Below are 27,531 nucleotides of genomic sequence, written 5' to 3'. Positions count from 1 at the left end.
TATATAAAAGAATGCCGGTGTTAGCAAAATGATCATTTCTTAAGAGATTAGCCTAAAGTCGACCCGTTCCATTTATCGGCTGTACACTTTATGTACGCTTTATTAGTCTATTTCATAGAATTTGTACATGCTACACGTTATTTCTATTCAATTTACAGGGGAAAATGCACAAATTTGTCCCTTCACAGAAAACCCGACTTTTTGTAATCATCTTTGACTTGGGAATTTTTGAAAAGTTTTCCATTGTCGCTGTCTTTGTTAAATGTACATCTCAATTTGGAAAAGAGTGATTCAAAATAATAATTTGATTACTGCAGTGACGTAGAAAAAAATAATGTACTGAAAACACGAATTATGGCTTGGTAATAAAATACTCGGGAAAAAGGTTTGTATCCTCAATCGCTCATAGAACGACACTGGGATAAGAACAACATTCTTTATGAGACATGGAGAAAACTCTGATCTTCAAATTACTGATCTTCATTACTAAGTAACTGAGCCTTTCAGGGCGCGTCAAATTATCAGGGCGGGCGCGTCGATTTTTAGAGCGCGTCGATATTTTAGGGCACGTCAAATTATCTGGGCGCGTCAAATTTTTAGGGCGCGTCAAATTATCAGGGCGCGTCAAATTATCAGGGCGCGTCAATATTTTAAGGCGCGTCAAATTTTTAGGGCGCGTCAAATTACCAGGGCGCGTAGGCGCGTGGGCGCGTAACATTTTAGGGCGCGTGGGCGCGTAAGGCGCGAAGGCGCGTTAAAAATATGAGGGCGCGTGGGCGCGTAAGGCGCGTCATTTAGCAGACTCTATATTTAAAAACAAAACGTTTAAAAACACAGTTTTCTTCGGGGAAAGTAAGGAATAGGTTTGGCAAGTTATGGACACAAAACTTTTGGTTTTTTTTTCTGAAAATGAAAATAATATTGTAAATGGATGACAAAGAAAATAATTTAATAAATAAATGTTTTGTCAAGACTGGATGAGACGTTTAGTTAGGGTAAAATATCCACCAAAAGGGGCATTAATTTTTAGTCTGTTATTTTATCGTATCACGAGTGAAGGCTGCAAATACTTCATATATTGAAATTATGGAAAAAGTCTAATAATTCGTTAAGTCTAAAATTTCAGGCTTTCAATCCATATAGACTAGAGTGAAGCACTGAGCTTTTTATAAACCTTGTAGGCAGTTTCTTGATCCCCGCCATAACCAAAATCCCTCATAGGAGTTTTTTTAGAGTGGTACCCTAAAAAAAGGGGATGAGCTGGAGTTTTTATAAAATTCTTCACTAATTGGTCATTTGAAATAATAGAGATGACGCGTTCTTTAGAAAAAGCAATAAAATCCTTTGTCTCAAGATTCAACGACTAACCGAATCATCGAAAACCTTGTAAAAATTCCAGCTTGACCCAAAAAAAGCATAACTCAATAAAGAGCGGTGTAAAATGTGTCGAGAGTGCTAGATCTACTGTTACTTGGATACTTGTGATGTTATAGCGCCATTTGAAGTTAATTTTTAACATCACAATATTTCTTCTTTATCGACACCACCAGAAAACTCCGATCAAAGTCCCCCGTCATGAATCTTAGTCCAGGGTTTATAAAGGCCAATGGATTGAAGAGAGTTGCTTACTATTTTTGAGTTTGAAGACAATTTACACCCTATTTACACAAAGTATACAAACGGGAACTTAGCGAAAACTATTTACATTTTACGGGAACAAAACTAATAAGTATATTTCATGGAGCCTCCATTTGTTGAGCTTGGGATGAGACATGCTCCAATGATGGAGAGGGTGAACGACATGACGAACATCCCAAGACCTATCCATGTAGCAATGACCGACCAGCCTCGCGTCGATGAATCCCATTTAATTTCCAATTCGGCGTATATCAAACATGCAAGTGTAGCTCCCGCTATAAGCGAGAAAAAAAATTTTCATTTTTTGAAAGAAAAAGATATATCTATTTTTGAGTGAATATTGTTCAATTTTTAACGGAAAATAGGACGTGTTATTTTTAAGGAAAACAGTTTTAACATTTTCGAAGGCAATTATTCTATGTATTTTTGAAGGAAAATAATGTATACTAGTTGGAAAATAGATTATGCAGCGTTTTAAAGAAAAGTATCAATACTTTCAAAGAACCTGACCACGGAACTGATAGGATTTTTTCAGCCAGCGGGGGTTAAAATAACGGCCTGAAACTAAATGTGGACTGGAATTCGTCCTATAATTCTTTATGATCAAGGATTGAATCCCAATTTTCAAATAAGAAAATTCGTTGAGATGGAAGAATAGCACAATATTTAACAGTATATTTTACCAATAATTCTTTACCATAGACAAAAAATGGAGTATTATTTGTAACTGGGGACGATATTTTAGCTAATTTTTTTCCAGTAAAAGGAGTTTCCACCGGGTCTGTGAGAAGGAGCCGATATCTTTTGAGTTTCATTGGTATGAATGAGAAAGCTAAATCTTACCTGCCAGTAGAGTGTTGCAGATCACCAAAATACTTCCACACAACCAACCCGTTCGCTTATTTTGACAACAAAACATGGCAGCTGAGGTGATTAGTGCGCACACTCCAAAAAATCCTGCCCCAATCAATAGCACCAATAAGATGTCACTGTTCTCTGAAAAGAAGATGAAAATTATTTTTTGAGTGTGCTGTTTTTCTCTAAAACAAGCTTAAGAACAAACTAAATAAAAACATAAGGCTTCGATGGCCAAAATCTTAAGAACAAGTTAAGAACATTTTAAAGCTTTGCGGGCTCTGAAAAGCTTTTTTTTCTTAGACAAAACATCTTAAAGGGACAAAAATATTCAATAAATGCTGAAAAGAAGAACATGTTAAGAACATTTTTAGGCTTGAAACCCAAAAAGTTAAGAACATCTGAAGGCTTCAATAATTTTGGATGTTTTAATAAAAGAAAACGCGTACAAAAATTATTTGCGAAGTACGAGGGATAAACAGACTTAATTAATTTTCATCCGAAAGAAATTTCAGCCAAAAGTTATCTTCCTACTGTTATCCTTGAACTCGGGATCGAACTTCAGCACGTCTTCTCGACTTGTTCCACACGACGTATCATCACTACTCAGGAGAGTTACGCAAGATCGCCATAAACCAATTTCCGTTTTCTCCACCGAATTCTCAGACCTCCACCACGAATGACCAATAGCACCAGCAACAATACCTGCTATCCCGACACTTATACAAATGAAATTCAAAACCAAGACAACACCCGTCGTTGTCCCCATTTTTATTTTTATATTGGTCTAAAATTCGGATGACAGGAAACTTGACACAAAGATGAAAATAAATTGTATCTGTCATCATTAGTACCTCGTACTGTATCAGCCAATCTTGATTTCCTGAACCGGGGGAGGCCGGTGAGGCAGTGGGTTTACCAAATGACGGTATGTGCAGCGAAAAAATTGGCTTTTAGAATCGTTCCCTTACAGTACAACAAAAAGTCAAATTTTTTAACTCTTTTAGAGCAAAAAGATCTTAATTTTAGGGCAAAAAAATTGCTATTATTGTTGCATTTGCTGAAATTTCTACCTTTACAGTGCATTTATCTTTGAACATATAAACGACTGGACATTCATCTCCTTTGTATTTTTGAAGATAACACTGCTAGCTTCGTTGCCACCTCGTTAAAATCATAAAATGAAACAATGGAGTTTGATGATATACCTCAGGGGAATACTATGCTAGCTACGACAAAACTTCGACAGAAACCTTGATGGTCCAACTCCTTACAACTCTTTAATTTACACTATGAGGAAAATAATAGAGGCAAAATACTCCGTCAACTTGTTAAAACTCTGGCTAATATTTTGAAATTTCGACTCAAAAGTATGGAATAATTTTAGAGAGTATGGGATTCACATAAGGCTCTGAATTATAACATGCCATTTTTTAAGCCATAGATAATGCTTTTAAAAAATAGGAGGACAATTTTTTTTTGAATTACAATGTTCAAGCTCTTTCAATCCTTTTAGATAGTAATTCAAATAAATAAAATTAAGACGGAATAAAGTCGGATTTTTTATTTCAAATTTGAAATGCAGGTGGCAACGAAGCTCGTTTCAAAGACACAAAAGAAGTTAGACGTCAAGTCGTTTATATGTTCATGATTTATCAAAAGTCCACCCTTACAGTGCATTTCTGCAATCCTGAAAAACATACCCTTAACTGCCGCACATAACCATCGGTCAATTTGCCTGACCCCCCCCCCTTCAAGTTCCAGGGCCCTACTAAGAACAGTCCTGTCCCAAATTCAAATATAACAAATATAAAGGTGGAAGGAGGATTCAGGAAACACTAAGAAAGTAAACAAACTTCTACTTAAGTTTTTTCTATTCTTGTGGAGTAAAATTTGTTAATTGAGTCAATATCTAGGCTAGTCTCTAAAAAGATTGATGATCTCTCAGCGACTTTGTCATCCTGAAACTTCGACTATAAACCTTTCACCTCCTTTTTCTTCATGACTTACAAACACTTGTCCCCCACTACATCTGATTTCTGACTATTTTCAATTCATTACGAAGTCAACTTGTTGTCAGTAATTAAAGATAACTGTAAAGGCTATAATTATCCTAATTATAATGGAATGTTTTAAATTCCATGAAGTGAAAAAAAATACAAAATACAAATTCAGATCGAAAACAACCGCAAATGGCAAAATTGTTTTAAAAAGGAAATAATGCTTATACTTGGTTGGAAATAGTTCCCGTGGGAATGCACTCGAAGTGAACGACCTAACGTACGCGCAGCCTTAAGGCTCCTTTTTCAAAGCTTCACTTAAAGTGTGTAAAAGCTAGAAAATCATACTCTATTTTGCCTTAAAATGGTCAAAATATTTCAAGAAGATGCACCATAAGGTTCGATTTTTCGCCCAAATTTTCTCTGCACTGTAAAGGTCTCATTTCAAAGGCCTAATTTTGGGCCGCACATACGGTCCGAATTCGGTCTTTCTATTTGATTGCAGTAGCATGGTGGCAGGGGTGGGGTAAAGTGGCCGATTTTTTTTCGAGCTGGGGGGCGCGAAAAGGCAAAGGTGCCATTTATTTCTAATTTCGGTATGTATCCCTTTTCTTTTTTGCACCCTAATATTAACAGTGTCAGCCAAAAAGGAGGACAAACATCCAAAGGTTTTTGTACTGGCTATAATTGCATTATTTAAAAAGAAATATTTCCCGTAGGGAGCGCCAAATAAACACCCCTGTGTCACCCGCTGGGACCCCAGCCTCACTTTGGAAAATCTGGCAAAAATTCTGTCCCCGGTAGGAAAATACCCTGGTATTTTAGCCCCACTGGGAAATTGACTTATCCCCATTGGATTTTTTAACCTTTGAATAATAGAATTTCTATCCCCATTGGGATTTCAATAGGAATTCTTATCCTCACTGAGAAGAAAAAGTCCACCGTGGCTGTGAGACAGGAGTGTAAAATACCTTTCTTAGAACCCCCTTAGAACATTGCCTCCCCAGTTTGCCCGAAATTTAGTCGATATGCATAACGCTACTGTATGAGCTTTCATTCAATCATAAAGAAATCACAAATCGTAGTAATCATCAGAATCTCACAAAGTCTCAGCATAATTGCAAGCTATCACTCTCATATCCTAAATATACTCGACAATATTTTCATGAATTATGAAAAATTTTGAAGATTCAAAAACTTTATTTTCAAAAGAAAGATGAAGATGAATAATAAATAACTGCATTCAGTTATTCCTACAACCACAGATAAAAATAGAAAATAACGGTATTTTCATTCGTAAGGTCATTCATTGATCATATTGAATCGAACATATTCATTGGTTGACAAACGGTTAACCTTCTATCATTGATCTAAAGAAATTAGCGTGAGTCCGAATAGACAACCTTGTGTCTCAGACCTGCTGGAGCCCCAGCCCCACTGGAAAGTTTGGCAAAGATTTCGTCCCCGGTGGGAGTTTGACTTTGATTTCATCCCCATTCGAAATTTATTGTATAGAAATTGCACTCCAAAACCATCTCCACTGGATTTTTTAACCTTGGAACAATATGATTTTTATCCCCGATGTAGGAAAAAGTTTCACCGGGGCGCTGAGACAGGGGTGTAAATAGTACTCCAAATACACATACAGGGGCCTTATTAAGGCCCTGTGAACGGCGAATTTTGCCGGCCCAAGGCACTAACCAGAATTACGATTGACTGGTCTAAAAATTCGGTTCGCCACCTGAAGTAAATACATTTCCTATCAAAAACGAATTAAACCCCTCAAATACACTCAATAAAACCCATGGAGATTAAATTGTAAAATTAAAGAATTTTTTTACTTATAGAATTCATCGCGGAGAATGCAAGTCGAACGTTTTGACGTTTATCAAATCCGGGGGTTTGACGTCACTTTTTTGACGTCAATAAAAGAGAATTTTGAATTTTTTAGCTGTTTTCATCACATGTTGCTCAAATTATTTAGATATTTTTGAAAGTTTTACATGCTAAATTTTGTATATTTGAACTGTCTGATCTTTCTTCTCTCTGGTAATACTAAATTTGTCTGTGAGTTGATTCTTGATAAAAAGATTCAGTATTCTGTAAAAAGACATGTTTTTTCCCATGTTTAACGAAAATTGACAAACTTTCAGGGTTTAAAGAGGTAGGAGAAATCTGCCTTTTAATTATACAAATATAGAGAAAGAAGGATCAGTTCTAGCTCTTTCCAACGATGTATGAATATTGATAGGTTGTAAAGGATTTTCACTATGCCAGCTAGGCTCAAAGATTCCTCCTGTCGAAAAGACAAAAAAAGATTTTAGCTCAAAAATATTGACGTTGCCAATAGAAAATTCCAGTAGAAAATACTGGAACCAGAAATGAATTATACAACTAAATCATGTCAAAGAGGATGAAAAATGCCAAAAAATTATGTATTGATGTCTATAGGTTGTAATTCATTTCATCTATGCTTTTTTGTCTTGAAGTTTTGAGTACCTCCTTATTCTAAAGAATTAACGTCAAGTTTGAAATTGCACATTACAGTAGGAATGACTTTAGCAATAAGCAGAAAAAACTCCTACCTAGACTAATTCTGGCATTTCTCAAACTCTCAAACAAACACTCACTTTCCTTTGAAATCCATGGTATCCAATCTTTCGTCTTGCCACTTTTTTGATCAAAGTTAAAAGTTATAAAAGTTTCCTTCAAAATCGAAATTCAGAAGGACGAAAAAGATGCAGTGAAAACTGAAGTTACATCCCATAGAAAAATATCCATTTTTTCTATGTACACCTAACATCACATAAAATCAATCTCTAAACAGAATTTAGTTCAATTTTCCAAGATAAAATTAAGAGAAATATAAAATCAAAGGCTTCTTTGAATGATGTGATCTCTTCGAACTTCAAAACTCAAATGTAGATTGCAACGTTTTGTTGACATTTCGACATTTTGACATTCGAATGTCTTTTTAGAATTCGAACGTTTTGATTGGCGTAGATTCGAATGCGCGCGAAATAGCATCGCAATGACTTCTTCTCGAAATGTCAAGAAATTCAAGCTGCATTCTCCGCGATGTAGCTTTTAATATCATGTGTTAACTATAAAAGTTTTGGATTTTTTATACTAAAACCTCCAATGTTTTGTCACCGTTCTTCTCTTGAAATGGTCTGACATCAAACTTGGTGTGATCTAGTTTACGAGTTTCAGATAAATGTTCTACTGTAATCCATCAATCTCAGAAACAAGACACACAACACACAAACTGAACATTCCTTCCTTGTCCTTCTAACCACCACAAACCATCATCATCGTGTGAAAAGAGAAAATCTATAAAACCCAATCACATTTTTATTAAATCAAGCTTTTCTTGTCTATTGAATGAATATACTTCTATAGGTATATAGCAATAGAAAATCTGTATAGCATACCATAACGTATTAAAAAGCGTCATCATATAAACGAGAACAATAATGACAACACTAATCTAATACTGCGCCTAGCGTACGAGAGAAATAGGGATTAAAACCAAATGAATATATATAAAGCAAACTCATTAAGAAGTCGAGTATTGTGAGCTTTATAAGTTTGTTCTAATTCAATTTACAGAGTTTTAAACTATTTGCAATATTCAAATTTGGAATACTCGATAACTTGTTACTCTCCTCCTGTCTGACTCCACTAACTTCCGACTACCAAAGATATTCTTCTTCTAAAAAAGAAGGAGTGTGCTACTTTTGACATATGACATAACTTTGCTATATTGGACAAATAAGAGACAGTTCAAGATCCAATTGAGGCAAAAAGATTATTCTTTTCCCAGTCATTTTGTCAAGGAACTTAAGTGAATTGAAACGGTAAAAAATCTCTTTGGTCGTGTTCAGACCTGAAAGTTTAAGTTTAAGGTTCAAGTAGTACTTTGTTGATATGGGAATTTAATTATAATCACTTTTCTTTTGTCATCATCGATTGGCGATCTCGAGGAATCTCCTTTCCTAACTTGAAATCATGTCATCTTCTCTCTTGAGATACTTTGAAACAAAAAAGATTTCAGGGAATCCCTCTGCAAAACACTAATTCGTGGTCGTTGAAGCCATTACTGCTAGAGATGCTCCGAGCGTCTCTAAGTCATAAATTTCACGTTCTTTTTTCTTCATTTACAAAAGGAGCATGCTTTTCACTTGCGAATTCTGATTTCATTTATTCAGAAAACTGTAACGAAATCGTAAAAACTTTTTTTTTAAACTAGAGGGTGATTCCTTTTTAAACTTTGGTTTAACTAATGAGGAGCGTGCCGTTAGATACAAAAGGAATATAAAAGAAACATGTAGACCTAATTGCTTTAAACCTTGGTCTGAACACGACCTTTCTATCGAAAATCCATATGAAAACACTTAACTCTTCTCATATAGGTCGTGTTCAGACCAAGGTTTAAAGTAATTAAGTCTACATGTTTCTTTTACATTCCTTTTGTATTTAGCTGCAGACTCCTCATAAGTTAAACCAAAGTTTAAAAAGGAATCACCCTCTGGTTTAAAAAAAAAAGTTTTTACGATATTACAGTATCACAGTTTTCTGAATAGACGAAATCAGAGTTCGCAAGTGAAAAGCATGCTCCTTTTGTGAATTATGAAAGGAGAACGTGAAATTTATGACTTAGAGACGCTCGGAGCGTCTCCCGAGCGTCTCTAGCAATTTAGGCAGCTAATGGGCTTTTAATGAGAATATCATGGATCGAAGTATGGAGATTTCCATACTCTGCAACAAAACTGTTTGCGATCTCCTCTATCAAAAACGAAGCCTCACTCAAACATTCAAAAGGGGATTCCTTTTTCCTCTCTTATGTAATCCATCTAAAAGATGAAATATCAATTAAGTCGTTGCATTTCTTAATTCCCATATCAACTTAATACTACTTACGCCTTAAACTTAAACTTTCATATCTGAACACGACCATAGAGTTTCATAAATTACAGTGGGGGATATCAAATTTTCCTATTTCCAAAATACTGTTTTCACCACTAACTAATTTATTCCCTAAGGATATAAAAATGTGAAGTCATATACAGTACAAAAGCCTCGTAACAAAAGATAATGACCCAATTTGATGACGATGATGATGTACAGGGTGTCCCTAATTAAAGTATCGAGTTTGAACATGCGATTGAGTAGAAAGTTTTATGTGCGTGTTCACAAAATTGTATTTTAAGCTCTCCCTCTTTTTTCTTTGTCATTACAATTAATTTATACGTTGTAACTACCTGTTGTAATAAGCCTGTGTGATGGAGAACGTTCTTATATTTTAGCGATAACACACACAAACTTTTCTACTCAATCGCATGTTCAAACTCGATACTTTAATTAGGGACACCCTGTATAATACATAGCTCAGCACGATACGATGGTCAACTGAGTCATGAAATTTGTTTCAAAGTGCAACATACTATATTACAGTTCAGTAGAATTCTGTTGTAACTAAGTAAGTAACTTCGATCATTCAGCTATCTTCGTTCCCAGGAAGCACACAAATTAAACACTTTGATGGTGAGCAGAGGAAGGTTGATGCAGTTAATCTTCTTTCTTTACACCCAGGAAGCACATAATCAAACAGTGATTGCAAACATTGATTGGTTGACTTCAGCAGCTGGTTGATTCCAGCTCCTATGATGGGCTTTGAAGAAGGTCTTCCCAAAAGGAAGTGATTGGGAGTCTATGGTTCACGATCGTTCTGGTCGTTGTTAACATGGGTTAGTGGCCGACTGTTCAGTACAGCTTCAACCTCTGTCATTTTAATTTGAAGAGTGGAATAGTTTAATGTCGAGCTGAATCGTTGAGGATGACACTCAGTGTTATCTTGACACTTTGAATCAGATGTTCCCAAACACCTCCCATATGGGATGCTTCTGCTGGATTGAATTGCCACTTGATCTCCTTTCTCTGCAACGACAACGACGATTCAGTCGTTCGATTTTTCTTTAACTTCGTTTGAAGCACCCCTGAAATTTGTATCACAATCAGAACGGATTATCTCTGGATTTTCTCTTCTGTTAATGAATTGGTCCAGAACATTGATAAAATCGTCAGCTGCTAATGATGGTGAAACCATAGTATAAGAAAGCCGCGGCTTTCTTATACTATGGTGAAACTTCAATATACGAAGCTTTTCCAGCGATTGAAAAAAGCTGAAAAAACAGGTACTGAACAATTTCGCACTGAAAATTAATCATATTAACATTCCAGATTTAACGTCGAAAATTGGTCATTAAACCTTTTATTCTCCAAGAGAGGGGTATAGCTCTCTTGGCTTAATGATGAATTAAATTAGATTGTTTGCAATAAAATAACAGACAGAGGTGTTTTACTGAGGTTTGTGTGTACAGGTGTATGAAAGATGGATGAAAAAGAACTGTGTGAGAGTTACGTCTACGAATTTAACCAAAAATACCGAGGTAACAAGAAAGCATCAAGCTATGACGAATGGCTCCTTAATTATTGACAACCAGCAGTTTATAAACCACTACATGGATTTTAAAAGTGCACCAACCGTAAATAAGGTTTTTTCGCAATCCAAGACAGCAACTAAACCAACTAATCCGCCATTACATTATAAGAATTTTGAATGCAAGCCACCTGCAAAAAGGTCCTACTCTCAATCCAAGATCTCAACTCAACCGACCAATCCACCATCACAATTTATGAATTTTGAAAGATGCCACTCTCAATCCAAGACCTCAACTCAACCGACTAATCTGCTATCACATTATGTGAATTTTTAAATTGAACCATCTGCCTTTACTCCATCAGGCTACATAAATTTTGAAAGTGCATTACCTAGTGCAGGCTCTACGTCTAAGTCTACAAAACAGGCTGGTGCTACAGTAGCTTGGCCGATGGTGGCAACGGATATACTTGTTGCAGAGTGGAAAAAAAATATCGAAAATTGCACATAATTCACCGAGATGAAGTGTGTGGACGCGAATTGCATCCAGAGTGATTATTATTTTACCTAAGACTATGAAGCAATGCCAGGACAAAATGAGAAATCTTAAAGATGCATACAATAAGGCTTTTGACGCAAACAAGAATAAAACAGGAGGCACTCTACAAACGTCTCCATATTATGACAGTCTAGGTGAGGTCTTGAGCGCAAGGCCTTGATAGCAAGTCAGCCGTCGCAACTCACCAGCCGAGGTTATACGAACCACGGTAGAAACGATGTTGAAGGGTTGTAGCAAACAAGTTCCTGGAAAGAAACGTGGACGATTTAATAGTGTATTTTACTCAGTCAGCAGCAGACCATTAGAAATTTGTTAAGAAATTAGCAAAAAGTCAAATGGACCAAGAAAAGGATGAGAATCAAAAGGACCGAGATTTTTGGAAAGATCTATTGAAATAATTTTTAGTGATTTGTTTACTATCATTTCGTTATTGCCCCGCAGGGGCTTTTGTTGCTTCACGTAGCGGACTTGCTCGCCAGAAAAATATTCATATTCATGTTTCGTCCGATTCTGAGCGGGCCGCACGCGGTTAAAAAATGTTCGCGTGCGATATCTCTTTTGCTGCTACTTGTATTGATTTCCTAGCTATAGGCCATTTCACGGTCGAAATGGATCATGGGTAATCAGGACTGATTGCGCCTCCATTACGGCTTCCCGTTGGCTAGACGCAAAAATCTTCAATTTTTTCAAAACTTTGGACCAATAGTAAGTCGTTATTAGCGCGCAGTGGTCCTGATTACCCATTACGCTTTGCGACTGTGAAATGGACAGAGAAAGTAGCTTTCCCAGCTATCCACGATGGTTGAAATTTGACAATGACTTGCTTTTAGCTGTGTGTCTTTTGCTGAACAAGAAAACAGAAAAAGGTATAAATATTCAAATATCTATGAAAATGTCTAAGAAAAATCATGATGAGCCTTCTTCAGAAGGAATTTCTCAGAAATTTATTGAGCCTTCTTCAGTTTCTGATGAAGGAATTTCTCAGAAAATTATTGATGAGCTTTCTTCAGAAGAAGAACAGATAGATCAGGAGAGGTACGTGTACAAAAATGATAGAGGTAATAGAGACTTACATTTTATGAATTTGTGTAGACACCAAGTTTCAGTGTATACATGTGCAGTAGACTCATTTTTGGAAATAGCATATTCTACGTTTGGCCCATACATTGCTGAAATTGAGACACAGAGCTTATTCTTTGATTTGTTAACAAATTGTTTGAAGTCATACAGTATCATTTTAAATTCAGACATCACAGACAATAGAGAAAATGAAGAAAACTTATCTATTATTCGTCAGCCCGTTTGGGACTTCTTAATTGCAAATTGCACATCTTTTGAAAAACGTGATTGCGAGGCTGAGTTTTCTCAGATTTTTTCAGGAAGTATTGTTCGTAATTTTTCAGAGCAAGAGAAAGCTTTATTTGAGACACGTTACAGAATAGAGGGATCATGCTCTAACTGTGGTGAAGAATTAATTCGTCAATGTAGTATATTTTTGAATTACATTTCAGAATTAAACTTAAATCTTTTAGATGACTTCAATAATTGGCAAAATCTTTTAAACCCAGTTATGATTGATAAATCAATAATGTGCAGTAGTTGTGGGAATATTTCTCACAATACATCGCTAGTGTCATTTGTTGCACCTACAATCTACCTTGTAGAATTTGGAGGTGATTGTGATATAGAATTTGGACAGAATTTGGTTTTAAATGATCAAAACTATGTCCTGAGAGGTCTTGTTAGACATAAAGGAGACCACTTTTCATGTGCTGTATTAGATGATAATAATTGGATCTATATTGATGATTTACATGAAAAAACATTTTGTTGCGAAAGCTTGCGTCAACTTTATGAGATTCAAAAAGATGGATGGTTTTTTTGCATTTACATAAAGGAAAAAATTTCTGATCAAACTAATTTTGTACATTTTGAGATAGCTAGCACTTTAATGAGGAAAAGAAAGATGGGCAAAGATGATTTAAAGGACTATCCATTAAGAAGCAAAAGCAAAAAAATTGAGGATAAAGCTGAGATCAATAAAAGATATTATGCAAAAAATAAGGAACGTATTAATTTGAAAAAGAAGAATTATTACAAAAACAACTGTGAGGATAAAAAAATCTATTATGAAAAGACAAAAGACAAGCGTAAGGAATATTTTGCCAAAACAAAAGATGTGCGTAAAGAAAAACAAAAAGAATATTATGAGAAGAATAAAGAGAAAATAAAGGCTCAGCAGCGTGAACGTAATCATGAAAAAACAAAAGATTTACGTAAAGAAAAACAAAAAGAATATTATGAGAAGAATAAAGAGAAAATAAAGGCTCAGCAGCGTGAACGTAATCATGCTAAAAAAAGGCAAAATACAGAAAAGAATGGTGACTTTTTGGGTGATAAATTTCACAAAAAATTAGAAATGACTATTTTTCAGTGCAACACTTGTAAGGAAGGCTGGCCACTTTGTAAGACTCCAAATGATAAAAGTAATTATGAATGCGTACGATGTAAAAGAGATAAAACTCAGCCAAAGAAATTTAGTATTGAAAATGATATGATTCCAAGTAAAGTTCCACTGGAACTGCAAGGTTTAACACAGGTTGAAGAAATGCTTATTGCTAGAGCATTTCCTGTTATTCAAGTTTATACTAAGCCAAATGGAGGGCAAAAAGCTTATAAAGGACATGTTCTAACTTTACCTCATGATGTTCAGCACATTGCTAATGTTTTGCCAAGATATCCCAGTGATATACCAGTTATCGTTTTTAAAATTGACGGGAAAGATAACAGATCAAGAGACCTAAGAGTGCGTAGACAAAAAGTTCTTGATGCATTAGTGTGGCTAACCGGAAAGAATAGTATGGGGGAACCAAATAACCCAAGGTACCAAAATGTGACTATTGATAGAAGTAGATTTGATAAATTGCCTGAAGATGATTATTTGCAAATGCCAATGAATGTAGACTTCAATCAAGAAGAGGTTGAAGATGATGATTTAGATAATGAGGGAATTCTTCCTGATTTTGGTCCAAATTCTGAGGATAGTGAAGAAAAGTTTATGATTGCAATACTGAAATGGGGAGTTTTATTCCAATTAAAGTAAAAACTAAGAAAGAAAAAGATATAATTAATGATTCAATTTTGAATCCAGAATCTGTTAAGATAGGCAACGAGCCTTTAAATGAGTTCACTACAGAGTATTTGGCTACTTTAGCTTTTCCAACACTTTTCCCAGATGGTAAAGGAGATCCAACCAATTCAAGCATCAGAAAGTCTATTGCTAAAAGTGATACAGAATCCTTTTCTGAAAAGATTAAACATTTGATAAAATTTGCTGAAATGATAGATGGGAAATGGGTATACAGATTTGCAGCCCATCCTCGATTTGGGTTTTGGGCTTACAATATGCTTTATCGTAGACGTCTGTTGGGACAAGGAAGTTTTTACTTGAAGCAAAATCCAGGAGAAGCTAATTTGACGATTAATGAATTACAGGATATGGTTAGAGAAGGTAGTCATGCTACAATCATGAAAAAGCTAATGAGATATGCGAAGAATGTAACAGGTACAAATGCGTACTGGAATCATGCTAAAGAAGAATTAAAAGCTACAATTAGTCAGGTTGGTTCTCCAACAATTTTTTGGACTCTGTCATGTGCTGAATTCCATTGGCCAGAATATCATGCATTATTTTCAAATAATAATGAAAGCTCAAGTGATACATTGCGAGAAAATATTATAAATAATCCTCATTTGATAGACTGGTTTTTTACTGTCAGAGTTGAAAACTTTGTTAAACTTTGGCTTTATGAGACTTTAGGTGCTGAATGGCACTGGTACAGATTTGAATATGCTGTTATGAGAGGCTCTATCCACTGTCATGGGGTAGCAAAACTTAAAAATGACCCAGGATTGTGCTCTCTTACTCAAAAGGCTTTAGAAGGACATATAGCTGAGAAAGAATTACTAGATTCTGAATTTGAGGATAATGTAAGAGTGGAGCTTGAAACTAAAGTCAATGAAGGAAAAGCAGCAGAAAGGGAAGTTACTGAATATGTTGATTCTATTGTGACAGCGTGTAACCCCTGTACTCCTGAAGAAGGCTGGGTAAAACCGAAAGTGCACCCATGCAAAAAAAAAGTTGAAGACATTAATGAAAATGAGCTTGACGATGATTATGCAAATTTAGTAAATAGTGTTCAGAGGCATACTAAGTGCAGTACAGCCTATTGCTTACGTAAAAAGAATGACGATGAACAATATTGTAGATTCAATTCCAAACGGCGATAAAGCACAGATTGACTATATCATTTTCCGGAAAAAATGGCGTAATAGCATACAGGACTCAAGAGCATATTCTTCCTTTGCTACTGTGAGTACTGATCATCGCATCGTATCTTCTAAGGTCAAACTTAGTCTTCGCTCTTCCAAACCTTCCAAACCTAATCCTTTAAAACAAATAGATTGGAAAAGAGCCTCTACAAATCCTGAAGTCTGTAGCATGTTTGGAATTGAGGTCTTTAACCGTTTCTCTACTCTTTTCAACGAAGAATTGACCAAAGATAATGTTGAGCTAGCGTATTCTTGTCTTAAAGATTCCACAGAAAAAGTTGCCCTAGAGCAACTTCCAAGAAAACAAAAACGAGCTAAATCAGACCCAAAAGAATGTCCCTTAGTCAAGAAAGCAAGAGAAAATCTAACAAAAGCTTCCTCTTTGTATAATGCAGCACCGACGCGGAGACGCAAGGAGCAACTTAACTCTGCCAAGATTAAACTTGACGAGGCCTACCTAGAGGCTCAAGTTTCTTTTATTGATACTCAGCTGAAGGACATGTCTGAGCAATTTTCCAAAAATTCTCATCGCGATGCTTGGAAAGTAGTACAAAAACTAAGTGGCAAGAACTCAAAACCGTCCATCCAGCTGAAAGGTGGCTCGGATAAAAAACGCTTAGATAATTGGTTACAGCATTTCAAAAATCTTTTAGGTAAAAAACCGGTGTTAGCAACAAATAACTTTCTTCCACGAGAGCAAATTTCTCCCCCTCTAGATATATCTACTTTTTCTTTTTCCATGGAAGAGTTGACAAAGGTCTTTTCCACAACAAAATCATGCAAGGCCCTCGGTCCAGATAACATACCACCTATTATATGGAAGGACAGAAATTTTCATGATATCCTTTTAAAGCTTTGCAACCTCGCGTTTGAAGACAAAGTTTGTACAACACACTGGTTAAAATCGACCATCGTTCCAGTACCAAAAAAGGGAGACCTTAGTCTTGCCACAAACTATCGTGGTATCTCTCTTCTCCCAATCGCAGCAAAAATCTATAATAAGCTTCTTCTAAATAGAATACGGCTTCAAGTTGAACCCATTCTTCGTAAAAATCAAAACGGTTTTCGAAGTGGTCGTTCTACTTTAAGCCAAGTTCTTGCTCTTCGACGAATCTTAGAGGAAGCTAGAAACTTCAATCTTGAAGCAATTTTGATTTTTGTTGATTTCAAGAAAGCCTTTGATTCGGTTGATCGCGACTTAATGTTTGATATTCTCTCTCTTTACGGCATCCCTCAAAAGATCATTGATGCCATAAAACTTCTGTACACTAATACAAAATCTTCAGTACAAACACCTGATGGTGAGACTTCAACTTTTTCTATTTTAGCTGGTATTCTCCAGGGTGATACCCTTGCACCATTTCTCTTTATTCTAGTTGTCGATTACCTTATGCGCGTTTCTGTTGATAAAATATCTAGCTGCGGTTTTCTTCTTCAACGTAGGCTTGGTCCACGTAATCCTGCCGTTCATTTAACAGATACAGACTTTGCTGACGACATAGCACTTATCAGCTCTACCCTAGAGGATGCACAAAATCTTCTAATTGCTCTTGAATCTGCTGCAAACTGTACAGGCCTATACCTCAATGAGTCCAAAACCGAATATTTGACTCTTAATGTTAACGAATCATCAGACAATATTAAAACTATATCTGGTACAAACCTACGAAAGGTAGAAGACTACAAATATCTTGGTTCTTACATCTCTTCTTCTGAAAAAGACTTTAAAATTCGCAAAGGTTTAGCTTGGAGTGCATGCAATAAGCTGCATAGTATTTGGTCATCTTCCTTCATCGACTCTAGTCTCAAAGTTAAAATTTTCAAGTCAACTATTGAGCCAATTCTTATGTATGGTTCAGAAACCTGGTCCCTTACCAAAAAGTTTGAAAAGCAACTAGACGGTACCTATACCAGACTTCTGAGAAGGGTTAAAAATCTCTCTTGGCGTGACCATCCAACAAAACGTACCATATACGGTTCCTTGAAACCAATCTCTCTCCTCCTTAAAGCCAAGCGCGTTCAATTTGCTGGTCATTGTTTCCGTGCCTCATCTGAGGTTATTTCCTCCCTATTGCTTTGGAAACCTAAACGTGTGGCTCAGAGATCGAGAAAACTTACCTTTCCGGATGTGGTGAGCAGGGATACAGGCCTTGATCTTAGCGACCTGGGCACTGCTATGCGCAACCGCGACTCTTGGCGCCAGCGAGTGGAATCCATTGTCTCGACTGTGGTCGAGCAATGATGATGATGATGTAGATTCAATTTTCCTTTTGAGGATTGCAATGAAACTTATATCGAATTTGAGGAATTGAATTCAAAGAAATATGGTAAGCAGCACAGACCAAAAATTGTATTGAAAAGAAACGACTCAAGAGTAAACAGGCATCAGAGATTGCAATTGCAATCATGGAGAGCTAATTGCGATATACAACCAATTATTGATTACAATGCATGTTTAGAATATCTTGCTAAGTATGCCTCAAAGGCAGAAAAAAATATCAGATGTTGCTCGAGACGCTTTTGTTTCTGTTGTTGAGAATTTAAAAGGAACTGAACAAATGAGATCTGTTATTCAGAAATTAATGATTAGAGCTGTCGGGGAAAGAGATTTTAGTATACAAGAGGTAATGCACCATATATTATCATTAAAACTGGTCAGTTCATCTTTTCAAGTTGTTAATGTTTCGGTTGACGGATCTCGAAAGGTTGAAATCAATAATGAGGATGTCCTTACTGAAGCTTCAACTGTTGATAATTATGCTAACAGAGCTAACCTTGAAGGATGTGTAGATGCATTCGTTTTAGATAGCAATTTTATGCAATTTGTTTCAAACTATTCAGTGCAAAAAGATGTTTTGAAAAAACGTAAGAAGCCAGTTATTGTTAGAGCCTTCCCAACACCATCATTTGATCCAAAAGGGCCTCAATTTTATGTATTTTGCAAATACCAACTGCTAAAATACAAACCATGGAGGACCAGGATTAGTGATGCTTGGGATGGTTTAAATGAGGATGATACTGATATGTTTTGCCAAAAATGGAATGAGTTTTTGCAAACTGATTTAGGTCAAAGTGTTGTCCCTAATTGGAGAAGAGAATTTAATAATGCTGAATTATATTTTGAAAGGTCAGAAACTGATGAATTTGAAGAGAATGTTGAAGGAGAACGTGAAGAATGGATGCACTTAGCTGATTTATGTGCGAATAACAATGAAACTAATCGAGATGAGCCATCTCATAACGATTTAGAATTTTGGCAGTCTTGTAGAAATAATTACACTGAAGAGCAGATTGGAAATATGGTTTCTTGGCTTGACAAAAGAAAAGCCGAAATGTCTGAGAACCCAGTTGAACAAGTGTTTGAACTAAAAGTAGACTCCCTTAATGAGTCCCAAAGAAAAGCATTTGATATATTATTAGATCATGATGTGAATCACAGAGATCAGCTATTCATGATGATTACCGGGTTAGCAGGGAGTGGAAAAAGTTACTTAATTAATAACATTAGAGCTTTACTGAAGGAGAAATGTATTGTATCAGCCTACTTTGGAATAGCTGCATTTAATATTAATGGTAAGACTTTGCATTCTTTATTGAATCTTCCAATAAGAGGAAAAAACCGAAACGATTTGAAGGGTCCTGCCCTCTTACGCCTACAAGAAAGACTCAGTGGAGTTAAATATATGATTATTGATGAGTATTCTGTTGTTGGTCAAAATATGCTAGGATGGATAGATAAACGGTGTAGACAAGGAACAGGTGAATCAGACAAAGCTTTTGGTGGAATATCTATAATCTTGGTAGGAGATATTGCTCAATTACCCCCTGTTGGAGATGAAGTATTGTATCATAAGAAACCTAGAAGTGAAATTGGTACATTGGGTTTTTGCATGTATAGAAAGTTTACGACTGTGATAAAGCTTACAGTAAATGAAAGATCTAAAGGTGATGATTTTGAGCAAGAAAAATTCAAAGCTGCCTTATTGAGATTAAGAAACGGTGATTCAACTGAGGAAGATTGGCAGATGTTCTTATCTAGGACACCTGCCAATTTGACTGATAATTTAAATTTAAAAGACTTTGTGAAATTATCTTTTTCAAATGAGAAAGTTGCTTCCGATAACCATGAAGCATTGATGAGCTTAAATGTCCCAGTGGCACAAATTAATGCAAGACACAGTAATAAAGAATCAGCGAAACTTTCTTCAGACGACATGGGTGGATTAGAACCTAAGGTATTTTTAAGCATCGGTGCAAGAGTAATGTTGACTAGAAACCTTTGGACAGACCAAGGACTTTGTAATGGGTCAATGGGAATAGTTAAAGATATTATTTATCAAGAAGGAGATTCTCCTCCAAATCTGCCTATAGCTGTTATTGTTCAATTTGACTCTTTTTATAAAGGGCCGAGTGTATGCGAAGACCAACCTCGCTGTATTCCTATTATTCCTTTGACAAATTCTTCAGACCTTCGCGGTACATCTCATGAGCGGCAACAACTTCCTTTGAGATTGTCTTGGGCAATAACTATTCACAAGTCTCAAGGGTTAACTTTGAATAAAGCATGGATTGATTTAGGAAATACAGAAAGATTTATTGGTTTAGCGTATGTTGGAATTTCAAGAGTGAGAAAGCTAAAAGATATGATTATTGAGCCAATGACATTAGAACGCTTACAAGATATAAAGAGAAGGAAAAATTTTAAATTTAGAGAATTAGAAGAACAGAAAATTAACGGCTTGGCACTAGAAACGGAGACAAGATTGATTTGATAAGGGTGTATATTGATGAGAACTAAACGTTTTTAAAGATTAGGGGGAGGGGTAAATGTATTTTCAAAATTGTAAATGATTTTTTTTTCAATTTAAAGCTCGATATCAAAGGAATATGTCACAAACACAATTCAATGATGCTTCAAAATGCCCTTTCCTAATGGTAAGAGTCGTAATTTTTTAGTTGTCATGATTATTTGATTTTTTAATTTAGTATGTACCAGAAAAAAGCGCCATCAATTGAGACTCTTTTTGGGCCAATTTTCCATGACGTCATTTTTCAGTACAAAACCAATAGAAAATGATTTCAAAAAGACTTCAAAAATAAATTTAAACCGGTTCATTAGAAAGACCTGAAAGAGTAGATAACGAAAATTGGGCTATTTGCCAATTTATAACTCCAAAGGGACCTCTTTGCCAAATTTCAGCCACATACTATTTTTTCAAGGTAAAACCCAATTCCCACATACTAATTTCCTTATCAACTTGTTCGTATACGACTTTCTGCAGCTTTCTGACTTAACAAATAAGTGGCTTGATTTTCTTTTCCTTTTTTAGGTCATTTTCAAAGCTTATTCATCAAAACGAGAAATTATTTCAATCATCAACCTTCGTAACGTTAATTTGTAACTCGACATTTGCTGATTCGTTATCGTGCTGTTACCTGTTACCTTTTTGTTATTTGTTCCACCATTTCCCTTGATGTCCTGGTGTATGTGTCGATTCAAATCAGTTTCTTATATTGCCTACACGATTGCTGTATTTCTATCTACAACGAATGACCAATAATTTAGATTCAACAAAACCTGAACGTTATAAATGATGCAATGGTGCTGACTTCTGACTTACATGTTGCTAACACAATGTCGCTTATTTTCCTGGTTGTAAACTGGTGTTCCTGGTCGTTTAATTGTTTTAACTGAAATTTCATACCATACAACGTGGTCTTTGGAAATTGAATTGTGTAGAGACGGACTATTTTTAAAGCAGGAAGCATATTTTTATAAAGAGTTCTTAGTATTTTAAAGACTTTAAACGATAATATTTTTACACGATGAATAAGAATCTTATTACAATACATCTTATACAGTCCTACTTGCAATTTCTTTTTTCCACTCTTCTATTACACTCAGTCTTAAAACAACAAAAAAGAAATTTTTATTTTCCAGAAAAATTTGTCCTACAAATCCTACCTAAGTTTACCCTGATTGCGTATATTGTGAAACGTTCTTCTCAAACCTAATTATTCCAAAGTAATCTTGAGGTTGAGTCAGAATATACTCATCAGTTGTCACGTCCTACTGCCGGGCTTTAAGGATGACAGCCAAGAAAAGGACTTTACATCTAATTTCAACTTTAGACATAATGTTGTTTTAAAAGGCTTTTATCGTCGTAACTAAATGTTACTCATCAAATTATAATGGCTGGCAATAAATGTTTAACTCCAGCGGTTTCGGGGCATTTATAGCTTCAGCTAACTGCTAGTATGTAAAGTTGTGGTTACCTCCCGGGGGAAGGGTACTTAGGCAAATGGAGGTTACGGTATGTGCCGCCCTTAAGGGTACCTTTTTTGAACTTCCAAAGTCATTGATTTGAATTTTCAGTCCCTCTAAGGGTTACATATTTAAGATTTTATAAAAATTTTGAATTTCAGGTAATCATCCCAAAGGCTGTGGCCTCCTTATACAAAATTAGGGCGGCTACTGAAAAATCGTGTGCGTTCGTATCGTGGTGCGCTAGGCTGCTTGCATCCACTAACGGATTCGTGCTCCTTATAGAGGATGCTTAATAAGCTATATTTCCTTTGTCCAGAGATTTGCCGCCTTTAGCCGATATACGGCTAAAGACATTTTTAGCTGGCGAGTGTCTACAAATATAACATTACGTAATGTTTAAATTTTCTGTGAGGCACCAAATCATAGATTGGAAGTTTGCTTGTTTTTCTTCCTCCTTTCTTGTTTAATGAGATTTTGTAAAAGATGAGGAATTAGATTTATTGAATTTAAGTGCCCTGGTGTATCTTCTGTGTGCACCAACAAAATTTTGCTTCATAATACTACATTTTGATGCTTGAATTTGGACTTGTATGAGTGTATAATTTTTTACCACACTGGATTCGTTGATCACTTTTGCTCCAGATAATTGTTTTGTCAGTTCTACAGATATGTTGCAGATTATTTCAAGGTATTCTAGTTATGTATATACAGTACATTTTGGGGGTCATATTGAATATTTCTGACATTAGTTCTTTATGATTCTACAAAAGGGAGTGTTGTTGTTCCTTCAACAAGAAGGGCCTTTAAATGTTTAAACAAACAAAAAACTTTTCTTCAGCTTTGACATTTCACTTTTAATATTGTGTGGCCTTTGTATCTTTTCAGGTACTTCGCTTCAATTCTTTGAAGAGATTGGAGTGTTTTTGGTTGTTTTCTTTCACTTTTGTGTTCACTTTTGTATTTTTTGAGCTTCGACCGAAGAGCTGATGGAAAAGTTTTGAAAAATTTACAGACCAGATATCTTATAAAAGCAAAAGTCAAAAATAAATCTACAGACTGTACATAATGCACGCATCAGATTATTTTTTATCTTTTTTTCTGTTTTGTTTTTCTGGTCTGGGATTCGAATTTCGAATGTAAACATTCCATTGAAAACGTTCGAAACGATCGTTTTTGCGTACACATCAATGTCAATCAAATTATTAACTCGCCAAGATATCCTTTGCGAACCGGAAAGTGGTTGGTAGATCATTAACTGCTTAATGCAGTACCTGGGGTTTTGTAGAGGTCTGCGATTCAGACTAGTGGTGCGCGCGTATAGGAGCCACCCGTTTCGGCCATGATGGTAACCAAACCTTGCACGTTGGATTTTTGTGATTTCGTATTTATGAAGGTGGATTTCCAGATTTCCAGATTACGTTTTTTGCTTGGGCTGGTTCTGGTGTCCTGGGAGTGTAACCTGAATGTTCAATTTTTATGTCTGAAAATAAATAACTGTGAATGATTGGATTGGAATAGTAAATCTAACATATATCCAAATTCCAAGTAAAAATGGAAAAATTCTAGAATAGCCTGTTTTTTGTTAATTCTGTAGAATCTCGTTATTATGTTCTGCGATGCAGACAGTGCTGCTTGCATTGACAACTTATGACTTTTTGTACAAATACCAAATAGTGTAGGTGACGACAATCGTATCTTTTTCTGCCCTTGCCTTGTTATATCAATTTTTATAATTTATAGAAGTGTATTTCTCAGGTCTATTGACCTCTATGAAACAATCTTACATCTTTACAATTTATAGATCTTATCATTCCATTCGTGTGTCAATTCTAGTTTGAATTTCCCTACGGACGGTGCATTTACAACATTGGTTGCCAAACTGTTCCAAGTATCAATGCTCCTATAGTAAAGTGAGTTCAATTGGTATTCTCTAATGCCGTCTTCAGCGAAATTCCTCTTTAATTCGAGATTGTGCTTACGTTGAGATCGATTTCGAAGAACGAGTTTCTGATATAGGGAAGATTTATCATAGACATTAAGATGTTTATATACTTCCACCATGTCCCCGATTTTACGCCGGATATTAAGGCTGGGTAGGTTCATGACTTTGAACGTTCTCCATATGAATGGTTTCTATAACCACCAACAAGTCTTGTGGCTCTACGTTGGACACTTTCAATAGCATCGGAGTGTTTGATCAGCTGTGGAGACCAAACTGCTTGCGCGTACTCAAGGTGAGGTCTCACAAATGCAATGAAAAGTGTTCGGAGCATCTCGGGAGAAAGGAAGTCGAAGCTTCTGTTAATCAATCCAACGATCGAGTTAGCCTTCTTGATCTTGGTGTAGATGCGCTCTTCGAAATTCAATTCACTACCAATAATCACTCCAAGATCCTTCTCTTGATCGACATGTTCTTTATTTTGATGTTCTTCCACATAATCTTCTGTTGGCTAGACTCCAGGCTTACGGTTTTGAGTCTCCATCTTTAAATCTAATTCAAAGTTATCTTTTAAATCGAAATCATCGAGTCCGCATATCTTCAATATTTAGTGAGTGGCTAACTGCTAAATCTGGGGTTCCTGAAGGCTCAGTATTAGGACCAATGTTTTCATTGATGATATGTTTATCATATTTAATGAAGATGACATCTGTAACTTTGCTGACTGATGACACTCTTTCGGAGGCACGAAAAACGCTTTAAACTGTTTACATTATGCTCTCCAAAAAAGCAAAACTAATGCTACTAATGGTTTGCACAAAATTCAATGGTTGCAAACTCAGCAAAGTTTCAAGTCATCTTCCCAGGTTGTCCAAAATGTAATATTTCTCTGATCAGTAATGGTAATATTATTGATAGTTCTGAAATTGTAAAACTTTTAGGAGTTTTGATTGATGACAAGCTCTGTTTTTATCCTCATCTATTAGACCTTACGTCTAATGCAAACAACAAAATTAAAGCCTTAATGAGGATTAGGGCTATTTTGTCCCAAGAAAAACGTAACATTTTAACATATTTCACTTTTATTATGTCCATTTTCAATTACTGTCCACTCATATGGATGTTTTGTTCTAAAACTGCACATCAATAAAACATGTTACAGAGCCCTTAAAGTAAGATTTTCAAACTTTACCGAGTCCTTTGAAAACTTCTTGCTAGATCTAATTCGATTAAAATTCATGCTCTGTAACGTGTTTTATTGATAAATGCAACGTTTTCAAATTTCAAAAAAAAACTGGGCCCCAAAATTTGGTTCTAGGACAATTGCCCCCCGTGACAATTGCCCCCCGGACAATTGCCCCCCGGACAATTGCCCCCGGACAATTGCCCCCCAGACAATTGCCCCCGGGACAATTGCCCCCCAGACAATTCCCCCCAGGACAATTGCCCCCCAGACAATTCCCACCTGGACAATTGCCCCCCAGACAATTGCCCCCCAGACAATTGCCCCCCAGACAATTGCCCCCCAGATATTAAAAGTAAAAAAAGATGTCAAAATTTATGGTGATCGAGTAACTCGATTTTAGCCTTAATGTTCTTATAAAAAACCTCATCTTTGAAATATCCTGAATTTTTTTGAAGTCGTTTTTTTAAGTTTTATGAATGAATGAATGAATAAATAAATCGCACCTGGGTTTTCTCGGAGCCAAGAATATTAAAGCGACAACATTAAAAAGAGTCCCAGCCTCGTCCCACCTGAGCGTTCCACCATCATCCCACTTAAGCGTCCCACCTGAGCCATCGTCCCACGTCCCACTTTTCCAGTATACCTTTTATTTTCATTTTGTTTATCAACAAGAAGCCCGTGGGGCGTGAAGGCCCAGCAACTTAAAATATGAATCACCGAGGAAGTTAGACTGTTATAGAACTGTTTTGTGTTGAAATTAACAAAATTGGTCATGGCAGTATTCATAAATTCAGTAAATTCACTGAAGGTTATTTAAAAGCCATTGCAACGTCTATCATAAGTTAATGCAGACTATTTTCTCTGTAATCGTCAAAAAATCATACAGCATAGCATTCTTGAATGCACTTTTCAAGTCTAACAAGAAAAATAGTCAAAAAGACTAACGATCACCCGATCAAGAATTGTCTCAACGGTGATTGTCTGAATTTTTTTTTTTTTTTTTGGGGGGGGGGGGCAATTGTCCGGGGGTAATTGTCTGGGGGGAATTGTCTGGGGGGTAATTGTCTGGGGGGTAATTGTCTGGGGGCAATTGTCTGGGGGGCAATTGTCCGAGGGGCAATTATCCCGGGGGCAATTGCCACGGGGGGCAATTGTCCTGTCACGCCAAAATTTTGCATGACATTTTTGAAACAAAGCAAATACCATATGTTCTAAGATCAGGAGATTTGCTTGAAATTCCATACACCGATTCTTTTGACTTTCGCGCAACAATGACTTGGAATGAAATTCCGAGTGTTATCAAAAGCGTCGGAACTCTCTTGGATTTTAAAAATAAACTAGATGAGACTACTATCTCATGTAGATGTAACTATTGCAGATGGATCTCCTTTTCTACCTAAAATCTAGCTGGACCCGTCTACTCTGTTCGTGTGGTTTCGAAGTATAACATTTAGTTAAAAAGAATAATGATATAGAAATAACAGAGTAGCCGGGTATTTTTGTAGATGCCAAATCTGGTCGCAGAACTCTATTGGGTGTTAAACCAAGGGCGTATCTAGGATTTTTAGGATACCATGCAAAAAATATTCAGCTATATCTAGTAATTCAGCTATATATAGTGTCTAAGGAGGGTCCACCATGGTTGGGCCGGACGGGCCAGAAAATTTTCGAATTTCGACCCTCTAGATTGGCTAGATAAAGATAAAGAGAGAGATAAAGAATTAAAATTCATTTCATTTAAACACAAAATGAAGCTGGTAAAACTAAAATAGTTTTTTTTTGGGTTAAAGTGTTTTAAGAACCAAAAAAAGAGTGGCCTCTAAAATATGGAAAAAATGAAGGAAAGAGAAAGGAGGTGTAAAACATTGGCAACTCATTATATCAATGACAAAGATCATAGCTATCATGAAATTTTTAAGAACTTTTTAAACTTTACACAAAAAAGTGAAAAATGATAGCAAAATAATACAATAGAACACAAAAGAGTATAAATTAAACAAAACTCTTTATCTGACAATAAAAATAATATTTACTAAACTGTCTAAAATTGTTTAATATAATCATGATTCTCATTATGTTAAATTTATTTATCTTATTGCTGCCGAAAGGTGACTTAAATAATTTCAGTTTAAATTATTTTCAGCTTGTTGGAAGATCTAATTTGGAACCCAGAATAATCCCTTTGACATGTTCGTTTTTGATTCCTGAAATGAAACCAGACCCATTTGTTCCTGAGTTTGCTGAAGCAATCTTAAAACAGCTGGAGAAAAAGAAGAAGGTTAGCCTCGTTCTTGTTTTTACGAAAAAAACGT

General features: G+C 35.9%; 1 protein-coding gene and 1 long non-coding RNA gene across 2 annotated transcripts; one reads left to right on the top strand and one right to left on the bottom strand.

Annotated features, from left to right (window-relative positions):
• Positions 1 to 1,019: 1,019 nt before the first annotated feature.
• Positions 1,020 to 3,316, bottom strand: LOC136804902 (uncharacterized). The gene is made up of 3 exons (XM_067061411.1): positions 3,028 to 3,316; positions 2,482 to 2,634; positions 1,020 to 1,913 (listed from the first exon to the last, which is right to left on the bottom strand). Exons 1-3 carry the CDS (start codon positions 3,260 to 3,262, stop codon positions 1,723 to 1,725), a joined length of 579 nt encoding a protein of 192 aa, XP_066917512.1. The 5' UTR covers positions 3,263 to 3,316; the 3' UTR covers positions 1,020 to 1,722.
• An 8,987-nt stretch (positions 3,317 to 12,303) lies between these two features.
• Positions 12,304 to 21,683, top strand: LOC136804901 (uncharacterized). Its single transcript, XR_010846312.1, has 3 exons — positions 12,304 to 12,360; positions 20,697 to 20,761; positions 21,157 to 21,683. It is a non-coding gene; the product is annotated as an uncharacterized lncRNA (long non-coding RNA).
• The last annotated feature ends 5,848 nt before the right edge of the window (positions 21,684 to 27,531 follow it).

Source organism: Clytia hemisphaerica, unplaced genomic scaffold, assembly GCF_902728285.1.
Source record: "Clytia hemisphaerica strain Z4C2 unplaced genomic scaffold, Clytia hemisphaerica genome assembly, whole genome shotgun sequence".
NCBI lineage: Eukaryota > Metazoa > Cnidaria > Hydrozoa > Leptothecata > Clytiidae > Clytia > Clytia hemisphaerica.
The sequence above is the reverse complement of the archived record's forward strand: the minus strand, read 5'-3'. Positions and strand labels throughout refer to the sequence as shown.

Bases quoted from the DNA above. Each gene is read 5' to 3' on its own strand.
- LOC136804902 (XM_067061411.1), bottom strand. From the start codon at position 3,262: ATGGGGACAACGACGGGTGTTGTCTTGGTTTTGAATTTCATTTGTATA. The intron at 2,635-3,027 runs GTAGGAAGATAA...TCTTCTTTTCAG, and splicing joins TCCCGAGTTCAAGGATAACA to AGAACAGTGACATCTTATTG. The intron at 1,914-2,481 runs GTAAGATTTAGC...TCTCGCTTATAG, and splicing joins CTGCAACACTCTACTGGCAG to CGGGAGCTACACTTGCATGT.